This window comes from Zootoca vivipara, chromosome 15 (assembly GCF_965207765.1).
Source record: "Zootoca vivipara chromosome 15, rZooViv2.hap1.1, whole genome shotgun sequence".
In the NCBI taxonomy this organism is placed as follows: Eukaryota; Metazoa; Chordata; class Lepidosauria; order Squamata; family Lacertidae; genus Zootoca; species Zootoca vivipara.
The window spans coordinates 39796579-39809630 of NC_142598.1; the positions used below are offsets into that span (position 1 = coordinate 39796579).

Sequence of the window (13052 nt, forward strand, 5' to 3'; positions counted from 1 at the left end):
TCATCAGCTCTGCAACTTGCTTGGAGGAAGAGATCCCATTTATTGGACGCAGTAAGGCAAATGAAAGAGCAAAGTTAGCAAACTTGCCATGTTATATTGGGTACTACGTATGTGATACGGGCATACTGAATCCTAGTGCTCTGGGAAGAAGCCTGCGATTTTAACTTCCCCTTGCCTCTTCAACTATTTTCAAATCATTTCATTAAAGGAATTGTCATAGTGACTTGTCCTGAAAGCCTCCGGGGGAGTTATGCAATCTTTGTGGTCAAGGATAGCAGCACCTAGAGACAACTGGCATCTGGTAATTGAAATTAGATCACAACAGTTGATACTCCCATATGGGAAATTACAGGGGGGAAGGGGAGGAAATGCACAGAAGGAGACTGGTAATGCAGAGCGCAAAAGCTGGACTTTAAGGAAAAAGATAAATCAACTCGAAAGATACGAGCAGCCAGGGGAAGTTTGCGCATTGCTTTTACTACTTTATCATTTTAGATTTCTGTAGCACCAAGCTTAAGAATCTGAGGTTGTTATACAGGAATCAGCATAGGGCATTAACCCTCTCTAAAAGAGAACCATATAATATTGCAGTTGACATCGGCATGGAGCTAACCAAGACATGGCAAAGGGAATCAATTTCCACCTTAAGGAAAGCAAGGGCCAACAACAGGCATTCTATAAACTTCTTGTTCCTCTCAAGGAAACTGCCATCGACAGTATCCAGCAACCTTTGTTAACTCTGAATTATACTTTATATACAGCAGTGACTTTGAATTAAATGAAATCCCCAGAATAAAACAATAGCTGGGAAGCTGATACTTCCAAATGTTTCTTTTTGAAAGGCTTCGGCAAGAGGTGAAATCCAATACTGCTGTTATACTTGCAGAATAGCTCTTGATCCAGTGAAGGTGTCTGTCAATGTAAGAGAAGGGGAAGCAATTCTTGCCCGTTCTCCTTTCCCCACTGCAGGACTCAGAACTCCCTGGAAATCTGTTTCAGAGGGTTGGGGGGACCCTCTGAAACATTGTGGAAGAGCGTCAAGATATGTGACAATGTAATAGTTAAGGTTATTGTAGGGCAACGGACCAGGTGTCCTCTTTAATTTTGTGTGTGTGGATAATTATTGGGGCAAGGTGTCTACATGAAATTTTCACAGATAGCTGAGAAATTAACAGTGACTTCCAGTCACATTTTGGGAAACCACGTGAATTGAAGCCGCTTAGAGTGGCTGTTACAATTGGATGCAGGTGAGAAAGGACTTAAGCATCTTCTCCACGACTGTTTCTCCTCTCTAAATAATTACCCAAAGCTGCATTTCATAACTTTAAAAAGCACCATAATGACTCAGCCACATAGGTTTGTCAATTTGTACGTAGCCTCTTAGCTCTAGTGATACATGTGACTAAAAGAGAAACGAATGTTTGGAACAAACCTAAATTTACATTCCTAAGACCCACTTTTTAGGCTAGCAAGTACATTCTGGTTAATATTTTAGCTCAGCCTCACAAATCTTAGCACTGAAAGTTAATTCAGAGTTGCGTAGTTGTCTTTGTCTTTTCTGAGTCTAGATTTTTTTAAAAGGTTACCAGCTGACTTCTGCCGAGTGCTATGATCTGAGAAGCAATAGAGTGGTCTCTGACCAATACTGCCACTACTACCCTGAAAACATCAAGCCAAAGCCCAAACTTCAGGAGTGCAACCTGGATCCTTGCCCTGCCAGGTAAGTCCGTTCATGATTTTGAGATAGTTTACACTGAGCAAAATCAAACCAGTTAATTTATTGTTTAGATATTGAGAGGATTGCAAATAGCTTGTTACCCAGCCGGCATGTACAAATTAATGTAACCACATTGATCAGAACATCTTGAATTTGGGGGGGGGGGAGAGAATCCCAGGACATTTTCTGTTCTGGCGTAGTAAATTAACTGGGATCTGATTTAGCATTTTTGAGGTAAATGTGGTGGACAACTCTTGAAAGTGTTGTTAATGTAGCTTTATCTCTCTGAGTAGGCATGTGTTTTTTTAGGATGGCACTTTAATAATAATAATAATAATAATAATAATAATAATAATAATAATAATAATAATTTATTATTTATACCCCGCCCATCTGGCTGGGTTTCCTCAGCCACTCTGGGCGGCTTCCAACATAAATATTAACATACACTAATTTCTTAAAGATTAAAAGCTTCCCTAAACAGGGCTGCCTTCAGATGTCCTCTAAAAGTCTGGCAGTTGTTTTTCTTTTTGACATCTGGTGGGAGGGCGTTCCACAGGGCGGGTGCCACTACCGAGCAGGCCCTCTGCCTGGTTCCCTGTAACTTGGCTTCTCGCAGCGAGGGAACCGCCAGAAGGCCCTCGGAACTGGACCTCAGTGTCCGGGCTGAGCGATGGGGGGTGGAGACGCTCCTTCAGGTATACTGGACCGTTTAGGGCTTTAAAGGTCAGCACCAACACTTTGAATTGTGCTCGGAAATGCAGGTCTTTCAAGACCGGTGTTATGTGGTCTCGGCGGCTGCTCCCAGTCACCAGTCTAGCTGCCACATTCTGGATTAGTTGTAGTTTCCGGGTCACCTTCAAAGATAGCTCCACATAGAGCGCATTGCAGTAGTCTGCGGGCAGGTAGGGTCTTAGCCTGCGTACCAGATGGAGCTGATAAACAGCTGCCCTGGATACAGAATTGACCTGCGCCTCCATGGACAGCTGTGAGTCCAAAATGACTCCCAGGCTGCGCACCTGGTCCTTCAAGGGCACAGTTACCCCTTTTCAGGACCAGGGAGCCCCCCACACCTGCCCGCCTCCTGTCTCCCACAAACAGTACTTCTGTCTTGTCAGGATTCAAACTCATTTTCTTTTGAGCAAGTAGGGGCGGGGGAGAGAGATCTGTGGAAACATATCTGGAGAAATTCCCATCCCATATCACTGGCATTTATCCACAACTTTATCAATGGGGGGAAGGTTTGTTGGTTTGTGTTTTCATCTATTCAAATCCTGACCAACTCAATGTGATTTTCAGAAGGTTTTTCCTATTTTATAGAATAATTCAGCTATTAAAGCTGTAATCCTGTGCACATTTATGTGGGAATAAATCTTCTTCAGCACAATGGGACTTCCTATTGAGTAAACATGCATTAGAATTTACTGTCAGTCAGACTTGTTTCCCCACTCCCACCCCATATATTGTTTTCAAAGGAGGCACAGATGTGTTCATTTGTCTAATAAGATCCAAGAGACGCCTTGTCATTAAAATGATTACAGTGACAACAAGTGTTTCTGACGGTTGAAAGGAGGAAAATACCGATAGCAGTAGAACGATAACATATATGAAATTCCAGCCACCTTTTATTATTGAATGTTCTATTTTCCAATTTGAAAAGGGCATTTCATGAAAATTAAGTATTGACCAGGGTTTTATTGCTTGTTACCTTTGACCTTTGATCAAATGTTCCCACTCCTTCTGCTGGGAACCTTATGGTGTGGTTTTTTGTTTTGTTTTTAAATCAATTGCCAACACAGAAAAATAATTAGAATTGGGTCTTGTTAGAGCAGGGGAGAGACGGACTTCAGGCTTGCTGGATCTACTTTGGGTTTTATTATTATTATTAGAACCTCAAGGTCTAGCTGCCAGAATCAGATACAAAATACATGCAGTTAGAATCAAAGATGCAAGTCTATCTGCTCATATTCTGAGCTTAGGAATTTGTCTCCAGTACCTGACCTGAGCTCACAGCTTTTTAACACAAAAGTCCACTTCTGATAACTTTCTTTAACTCAGCCAGGGTTGCCATCAAGGAGGGGCTGAGGGACCAGGGGCCCCCAAAAGCCGATCAGAAGGTCGGCGGTTCGAATCCCCATGACAGGGGGAGCTCCCGTTGTTCGGTCCCTCCTCCTGCCAACCTAGCAGTTCAAAAGCACGTCAAAGTGCAAGTAGATAGATAGATACCGCTCCGGCGGGAAGGTAAACGGGTAAACGGCGTTTCTGTGTGCTGCTCTGGTTCACCAGAAGCGGCTTAGTCATGCTGGCCACATGACCCGGAAGTTGTCTGTGGACAAACGTCGGCTCCCTTGGCCAGTAACGCAAGATGGGCGCCACAACCCCAGAGTTGTCCGCAACTGGACTTAATGGTCAGGGGTCCCTTTACCTTTAATGTTAAACAAAGGGACGCGGGTGGTGCTGTGGTCTAAACCACTGAGTCTAGGGCTTACCAATCAGATGGTCAGCAGTTCGAATCCCCGCGACAGAGTAAGCTCCCGTTGTTTGGTCCCAACTCCTGCCCACCTAGCAGTTCAAAAGCACGTCAAGTGCAAGTAGATAAATAGGTACTGCTCCGGCGGGAAGGTAAACCGCGTTTCTGTGTGCAGCTCTGGTTCACCAGAAGCGGGTTAGTCATGCTGGCCACATGACCCGGAAAGCTGTCTGTGGACCCTTGGCCTGGAAGCGAGATGAGCGCACAACCCCAGAGTCATCCGCAACTGGACCTAACGGTCAGGAGTATCTTTACCTTTATGTTAATGTTAAACATTTGCCTGAAAAGGATAAGCAATATGGAAAGAGATTGCGCAAAGTTAACAATTAAGGCAGAATTGGCCTCCAGCAAAGAACATGACCACCAACCAGATTTATAATAAACTGTAGCACTAACAGGAGCAAGGACAGCAAACCTGTGCATTCCTCTGCTTTCCTCCTGTTGCATCCTAATCGGCTAGCTATGGCCTGCCTAAGATATTGGTTGCATATAGCATGATAGCTCTGTGCTCTGGCCTGCCCAGAACAACAAAAACAGGCATTCTTGAGCACAAGATATGACTGATGCGCTGCGTAAAGGTACAACCCATTGTCTACATGTTGTGCCAGCCTGAATCATCAGGGTAAATAGAAAAGGGCAGTTCCACAAATTTGCAAGTTGCAATGTACCATAAGCAGAGGGGATGGGGAGACACGCGGCAGGCAGCTCAAAATGTCACTGGTGCCTGCAAAATAAAGATTAAACATGCCTAGGTATTTATTTTCGCCATTCATTTTTAAATGTTTGCCTTTCTTGATGTTTATTATATTATAGCTCACACATGCCATTTGTTTCTGGGAACTGATTTCAAAGCTGTTTTCCAGTTTGGTTTTCTATATATATATATATAACCTGACACTACATATACATCAATGTTAAGGCAGGTGGCTGTATGGTGCGTGCATATCAAAAGCAAGAGCAAAATAACTTCTGGGCAGATGCCATGGAGGTAATTTTTGCTCTTATACAAGACGGATCAATGTGAGGCTGCTGACATACAGATCCTGAAGGGCAGGAGTCCTTTAGATGCAAGAGTCTTCTGCTTCCACTAACAGGACCTACCAGAATGAAGTTGGCTTAGTCGGAAATGTGACTGTAGTATAGGACCTTCCTCATAATTGCCTTTGCTCTTTAATAGGCTGATCAGGTCTACTGGGGCAACCGTTTTGTTCTTTTGCTTAGGTATTTATTTTAATATTTATTTATCAGCATAGCGTGAGCTCCTGGCACAGGTGCGCCAGAGGGGTCCGCATGCACCAGGGGGGTGGGGCACGGAAGGTGAAGGGGCATGATGCGCCACCCCAGCTCTTGCCGCCAACCCTGCCGGAGTGACCCTGCCCCACAAGCAGGGCCACGCTGTGCCGCCTGCCCAAGGAGGACTCCAGCCTGTGCTTGGCAGCACTCAATATATATATTAAATACTGATACATTAAATATGTGATTTAATTATTAAATATATATTAATGGATTAAATTTAATATATTTGATTATTAAAGAAATTTAGCAAACAGATTGTGCACTTCCGTTAACAATGCATGACGCAAAAAAATACATATTTTTTAAAGGCTTTAAGGTGTTTTAAGATGGGCTGCCAAAGAAGGACAATGGGTTGACCCACCCTGATCTAGGCGATTGCAATGAGCAGAATCACTTTAACTAGATAAAAAGAACTGAGAATATGCATGGTCTGTGTATTAAATCATTGTATATAATTTTCCTCCATCACAAACACACACACACACACACACATTTGTATATAATGGCATGAGAGAGAGTTATCCTGCGCTGAGCAAACTTTTCTTTTTTGCTGGACGGGAGGAGGCGAGTGGGGGATGCTCTGCTCCAACACAACTACCCTTTGCAAAGCATCCGTATCTGGTTCTCTTGGAGGCAATATATATATATATATATATATATATATATATATATATATATATATATACATACATACACACACACATACATACACACACACACACACACACATATATATATATATATATATATACACTCCCAGGGGAACCTGCTCTGAAAGAGCACTGCAGAATTCCCCCCCCCCTGCGCTAATTGGTTTAATTAATCCATTTTCACCAATATTAAGAGTAAGCTTCACTCAGGCCCTTGATCTGAGTGGGTTTCCCTTGTGTGCTTGCTATCCATCTTTTCGCTGTTCGCACTGCCGGCTACAGACAGGCTCCTGGGAGGTTGCGTATGATAGGCAAATCACCTGGTGTTTTTTTCCTTTTCACATTAATTACAGCCTTTATGCTGATGCTACTTAACTGTGCATACCTTTTAACACCCGGAATGATGCTCCATTACCCACCCTTTCTCTGCTTGTCCTAACAAAGTAATCTTGTGCCTTTATTTCAAATGCCTTCCATTGTACAGACAATGCTGAAAAAATTCCACCAACACATTTGACAAACGAAAATGATTCCTTCTAGCCTTTACATGCATAGGTTTGGTTCATCCATTTCCTGCTCCCCCACCGCCCCGCTGTGTATCCATATTCCGCACGATCACAATGGCAGAGAGCAGGCATTTGAGCCACTAAAGACCAATGACTGCAGTCACCAAAAAAAAGATGGGAGTTGGGAGCATGGGATTTGTAGTGGAGAAGCAATGGGGGGGGTTGCAATGTACTTGTGCCTAACCCTTTCCCTGAATTCCTCACAGCCAGTTTTCCTCCATATGCATTCTTGCGTTTGTGCTGGAAACACAATCTAGTGGGAAAGTAGCTGAAAGGATGACTTTTGGAAGTGACAGAGGTGAAAAGAGGTGCAGGAGGAAAGGCTAGCAAACACGACCCACAACTGTTCTTCTTCTGATACTGCTTTGCATGTCAAAGCCCCAAGCCACCCCCCATGAGAATAAAGACACAAGGACACAGAATTTTAGGTTAATGTTAATGGGAAAAATTTAGGCCACAACTTTATTGGTTACAGAATGTGAGCAGTATTGGCTTAGGCCAGGGGTCCCCAGACTACGGCCCAGGGGCTGGATGCGGCCCAATTAGCCTGCCAATCCGGCCCGCGACGACCCCCGCCGCCCGCTCTTACGGCGCGCAGCGCGGCAGCGCTCTTCCGGGTTGGGAAAAAAGCGCCGAAAATCCTTTGTGCGCATGCATATGGGCCTCTCCCGACCCGGAAGAAGTCATTTCTGGTGCACTTCCGGGTTGGGGGAGGCCCACGCGCATGCGCACAACGGATTTTCGGCGCTTTTCCCACCCTGGAAGCGCAGCACCGCGCCAGTAAGCTCCCGTGCGCATGCGCACGGGCGTGCGCTCCCCCGCCCGCCGGCCCTCCGGCCCGCCGCGCAATCGGCGCGGTGGGAACCGGCCCAAACGCTGGTAAGTCTGGGGACCCGTGGCTTAGGCATTGTCATCAACAGACTATATGTGACTCCTGCTCGCCTTGCAGGGAGTCTGGTAAGGGTAAACCACCAGTAGGGGGAGCCCCGGCAATGTGGATTGACTCGAGCATCCCCTGGGTTCCCGCTGGGGTCATGGCATGGCCCTAGCCCCTCTCTGGGCTTTGGACAAGATCCACACCCCCAGATTCCTTTAACGGAATACCCTTAAGCATGGAGGGGCAGGTGATGCCACACCTCCCCTCCCCCACACATTGCTATTCCAGTGCCTAACCGCCAAACCTTACGAAGTTGTGACGATTGCTACGAGGTAGGCAAAAACTAAGTGGCCAGTGCCAATTTGCCAAGTGGAAAAAGGGTGGGAGATCTGCGGCACAGGGCTGAAAAGGGCCGATTCAGCATCGCCCTGTGGTTTAAATTGGTCCCATCCACGCCCCCAAGCCGTCTGATTGGCCACTTGGCTAACTGGCATGGCCGGACCTCCTCAGCATAAGGCGGGACACAGTCCCGCCCCTCACGCTGAGGGGGGAGGCTTGGCGGCTCACCTGCTATGCGCCCCCACAAAGAGGTGGAGCCAATTTGCAAAAAAGCAGCATCTGTAACACGCAGTACAGGCCCACTGCCTTCCAGATTGAATTCTGCTGCTTAATTATTGACTGGCAGCCTGAGGTCTCATGAGGGAGCTCACTTGCCTTATGAATCCCAGTTGCAGGGCAGCTAGCACAGCGGGAAGCATTCTACCACTAACAAAGACTGCTAAAGACTCATCTCTTGCAGGCATTGAAGACAAAGAGGCCCTTCCCGTACACACAATGTGCCAAAATACTTTCCTCGTTGCTCTTCTGATCACGAATTTTGTGGAAACAGGAATACAGATTTACTGTGATATTTGCCTCATAATTGCTATCTATTTAAATACTTTTCAGCGACGTGATGACAGAATAAGAGCAAGGCAGTTAAGAAATTTCCAGCGTAACCTGCCAATTTGAAATGAACTGAAAAGACCTCTCTAATTAGTTAAGAAAACATCCTGTCAGGACTCTCTTCCAGCTTTACGTCCTTATCCGCAATGCAGCCTAATATGCAAGGCCCTTCCTCCTCCTCAGACTTGCTGAAAGAGCCTCAAAGCCCAACAGAGGGGAGCAGCTGGGGGGGGGGGCTGCGTGGGTTGATCTTGAGCAGACAGCCACAGAAGGAAGGGGTTAAGCGCCTCATTTCCTCTTGCTTTTCTTCTGCTTGGAAAACTGCAGCCTCCCAGGACTGCTTCTGCTTAAGAAAAAGTCATTGAGCTCTCATACACAATTGGGTGTAACATCTGGGGTGTAACATCTGGGGTGTACTGGGCCTTCCAGATGAAGAAGATGGAAGCACAGAGTGGGCCCGTGTTGAGTAGCCCTGGATTGTGTGCGCGCATCCCTCGAGATCCATCTGTACAACACAAAACATCTGCAGCGAGGGGGGTCTAGTTGTATGTGCAGAGTTGTTTCTTTGGAATCTGCAACCCTGACCTTTCAGGAATGCTGCTGCAGCCCTGTGTTTAAGAGTCCCACCAAGGAGCAGTATATATAACCTGTTGTTGCCTGCACCTGGATGGAGCCTAAATTCAGGGTTCAACAGACAGCACACAAAGATGAGCAGCTCTATTCTGAGGTTCCCTAACTTTTCATCACATGCCCAGTGGTCCAGATGTTGCCTTGAGGGAAATTTGTGTCATCTCACGCTCCCCGCACACTGCTCAGGTAGTTCTTTAAATTCGGGGTTTGCTGTGGCCTTTACTGAATTAGGCTCTGGGCTCTTGCAGTTGCCAAAACAATTAACCCTGTGTTTTGGTATTGGGCTCTGGGCTTCTGACTGACAACATTGGTTTGGTCTCCAGCAGCAATGTGGTTCCTCACTAGCCATCTAGAATTTAGAATGCCAATAGCGTCTAACAAACCCATTTTTTACATTCTGCCTCCTCTCATGTAGCAGTACACATAGTTGCAAACTATAAGCGCCAAAGATCCAAACAAGCACTTAAATAAAGCTGGTGCTTTCCTATTATTGATTCGTATTGTTTGCTTGCTTTACAATTTGTTGGGAAGGGATCCATTAGAATATGTACTTTTGCCTCTCGGGCTTTGTAGCCTTTTTGCATATTCGCTTCACTTGGCCCAGTCTTTGGTTTATCAATGCTTGGTTCGTAAAGGGGCATCCCCGTAAATGTGGGGGATTAAGACTGTAAATTATAGCACTGGTGACCTGGAAACCACATATTGAACAAGGAGCGATCCTAGTTGTGATGGATGCTAGACCATGTGGACTAGCAGGATTGCTATCATGCAAGAGAAGCATAAGTAGCCTGAATCCTCAACAAAAAGAAACTCCAGTGAGGTATTTCCTGTTTGTGCTTCCTGTTTTCCTGTTAACTTTGATGTGTGGAAGCATCCTTCAACAGTATGGTTAGTACAAAGATGGCAACATTTCTCCCATCTTGTTGAGAAGTTGTAATCAAATCCTACTGATCGACTGAGAGTAATTTTATTTGTCGTCAAGTAATGGTGAATATGTATCTTTTCACAGCACAAAATCCCTACTTTTTAGGTTGACCTTTAAAATTTGGTGGTGGGCTTTATTTTTAATGAGATAGAATAACTACTTGCTGTTTGTGATTTGTAAGAGAGGAGAAACTCTTCTTTTCCACACACCAGGAATGGTGAACCTCTGGTTATCTGGATGTTGTTGAATTCCAACTCCCATCAGCCCCAGTGAGGATGGGAACTGAACTCCCAACACATTTGGAGGGTCACAATTTCTGCGCCCCTTCCACACAGATACCATGCAAAACGCATCATTCTCTCTCTCACTTACTCATTAACTCTGTTGAGTTCAGTTTAAGAACATAACTGCTCTGCATTTAATAAACAAATCAGTTTGCATTGTGGGAGCCATATTAACTAATAGGTTAATGAATCGGTTCGTGAAATATTTTGCAAAGTGAAATGATGAGTGTCAGTGTCCAGTTTTGCTTGCCTCCTTAGTCTTTGAAGCTAGATTTTTAGCCGCATGAGTAGAATGACGTAATAATCTATTTAATGCTATGTCTTTGTATAATGTAATCATTTAGTGTTTATTTTATTGTGTGTACCTTCTACTCAGAGGGTTGGCATTATTGTTCCTAACAGTGATGGATACAAGCAGATCATGCCCTATGACCTCTACCATCCTCTTCCTCGGTATGTAAACCAGCTTCTCTATTTAACAAACATGCAGATATGTGCTTGTGGTTCATTGATGCTCTTAACAGAGTGTGGTAGTGATCTGCAAACATGCTCTGGGCCTGTGGTCTTGTGTTTTGTTTTCATTGCTTCCTGCTTTTCTGTACACACGAGATACTGAAATCTGGATTTCTCGTGTCCTGGAGCTCTCGCAAAGAATGATAATCACCTATCACACAAACCAAAGAATCTTGTCACTGAAATATCCAATTGAGACTGAGATTAAAATGTCGAGCTGTTGCCCACCCTTTCTTTTCCCCCATGTGGGCACATGTTTGGCACTTTGAGAGGCAGAGTTTGAACTGGATCGTTCTCAAAATGGCAATTACAGCCTGTTGATTGAAGGCAGTTCATTTAAGGTAAAGGTTTATAGCAACAGACAGTGTTTCTGTTCTCCAGAATTATTAATTTCACGTACAGTTATATATTAAAAGTCAAAATACTGCCATTCAACTTGTTATATAATCAGCTATAAACAAGTCAATTAACTGAAAACAAATTCTGACATCTCTAGCTTTAACATAGCAATCCAGGTTATTACAGTTTAATTGCTAGTGGGGCCAATAAAAGTCATTGTCTCAATCCATATTTCTTGACAGCTTTTGGCGTTTTTGCATGACTGTATTACATTATTTCCCGCATATTCATCTTTTAAGCAACACAAATGAGTCTTAATTGGCTAGAAGCTTGTTATTTTAGAATTTTGTGACTAAGGCCTTACTCTTTAACAATTGCCAAATTGAAGCAGAATCTATTTAATTCTGTTTGGCTTATTGATGTGACTTATGCAAGTATTTTCTTCCGTGTGTTTATTCAGAGGCAACCTTGAGCCCAATTATCGAAGCATTCAGCCCATTACAAGCTTGATTGGGGAGAAACATCTGTGTGCGTTTGTGTTTGTGTGTCTATAAGGCATATATTATGCTATTAAGGTTAAAGTGACTGTGAAGGATGAGTGGCTTGCTGAATTGTGCAGCACATAATTGCATTTCTCATTGGAATGCAAATGAATGGTAAATATAAAAAGTATGCTGCTATAGTTTTGTTCAGAAACTAGAATGGCTGGGCTTTGGTGGGCAAAGTTGGCCGAGGGCCCCCACTAGAGACTGGCTGCCTTTTTGTTTGAGTTTACAGCTTTATTCGAACAATATACCTGCCCCAGGCATCAGACAAGTTCTGCATAGTCCTGATCTCAGAGGCGCCAACTTCTCAAGATGATTGAGGGGGCCCAATGTGATGTCCTCACATCATGCGTGCAATATCACAAGAAGCCGGGGGTGGAGCCAAGTGCCCTATGAACCTTGAGGGGGCCTGGTCCCCTAAGACAAAAAACCACAGGGCCGGCCCTACGTCCAGGCTGGGTGGCGCAGGGCACCATGGCGCTGGCCCGCCAGGAGGGCGCCGCAAGCTGCGCCCGCCCGCTGGCCGGCCGGTCCGCCGCGCAGCTGCGCCTGTGGCAGCCGCGCTGCGCCCACCCGCCCACCGCACAGGGAAACGGGGCGGGAGGGCGCCGGACTTACTGCACCATGGCGCCAGGGTCGCTTAAGACGGCCCTGAAAAACCAACAACAGTGCCTCGGCTCTGTGGGAATGTTCAGGGTGGCAGGAGAGGATATATTGTTTATTGATATCCTTCCTAACTTGCGCTAGCAAGTTTCTTTGCTTAGCAGAATGCATTCCCCTTTACACGGCAGAAAACTAGTTGGAAACTCGTGTGAGTTTCTTGCCTTGTCCAGATTGAAATGTGTTCTAATATTTTCCTGGTAAGACCCCTTGAGTCCCTCCTAAAAGAACAAAGACACCACCGTCTTATTCATAAACAATAAAAAGAAAGTTTGCTCACGAGCAGGCAGAGCACAGTGTGATCCCCGAAGGCAGGCTTTAGGCTTAAAGTTACAAACGTATAAAAAAAAGTTTACCCCCTAAGGGAGATTTACCTAGTGACTGCAGGGTAGCAGTCCAGCAGTTCACAGGACGAAAGGAAGATGGAAAAGAAGGAGAGTGGCAGCATGCCCTGGCCTTTTACCAGGTCTGGAAAGGTCACGCCCACCTACTAGTCACATGCAAGAGGAAGGATGCTCTAGGCCAGGAGGAACAGGAAGTTTCAACTGGCTGGACCAAACATTCCCTAGCATGTC

At 45.2% G+C, this 13052-nt stretch overlaps 1 protein-coding gene across 3 annotated transcripts in view; it reads left to right on the forward strand.

The window, feature by feature from the left end:
• ADAMTSL1 (ADAMTS like 1) overlaps window positions 1-13052 on the forward strand; it is a 460511-nt gene that overhangs the window by 320322 nt on the left and 127137 nt on the right. For all 3 annotated transcript variants that reach the window (XM_088659038.1, XM_088659040.1, XM_088659039.1), the window contains 2 exons: window positions 1582-1720; window positions 10823-10873. In XM_088659038.1, the coding sequence (XP_088515164.1) occupies window positions 1582-1720; window positions 10823-10873 (190 nt within the window). The remainder of the gene's footprint in view (window positions 1-1581; window positions 1721-10822; window positions 10874-13052) is intronic.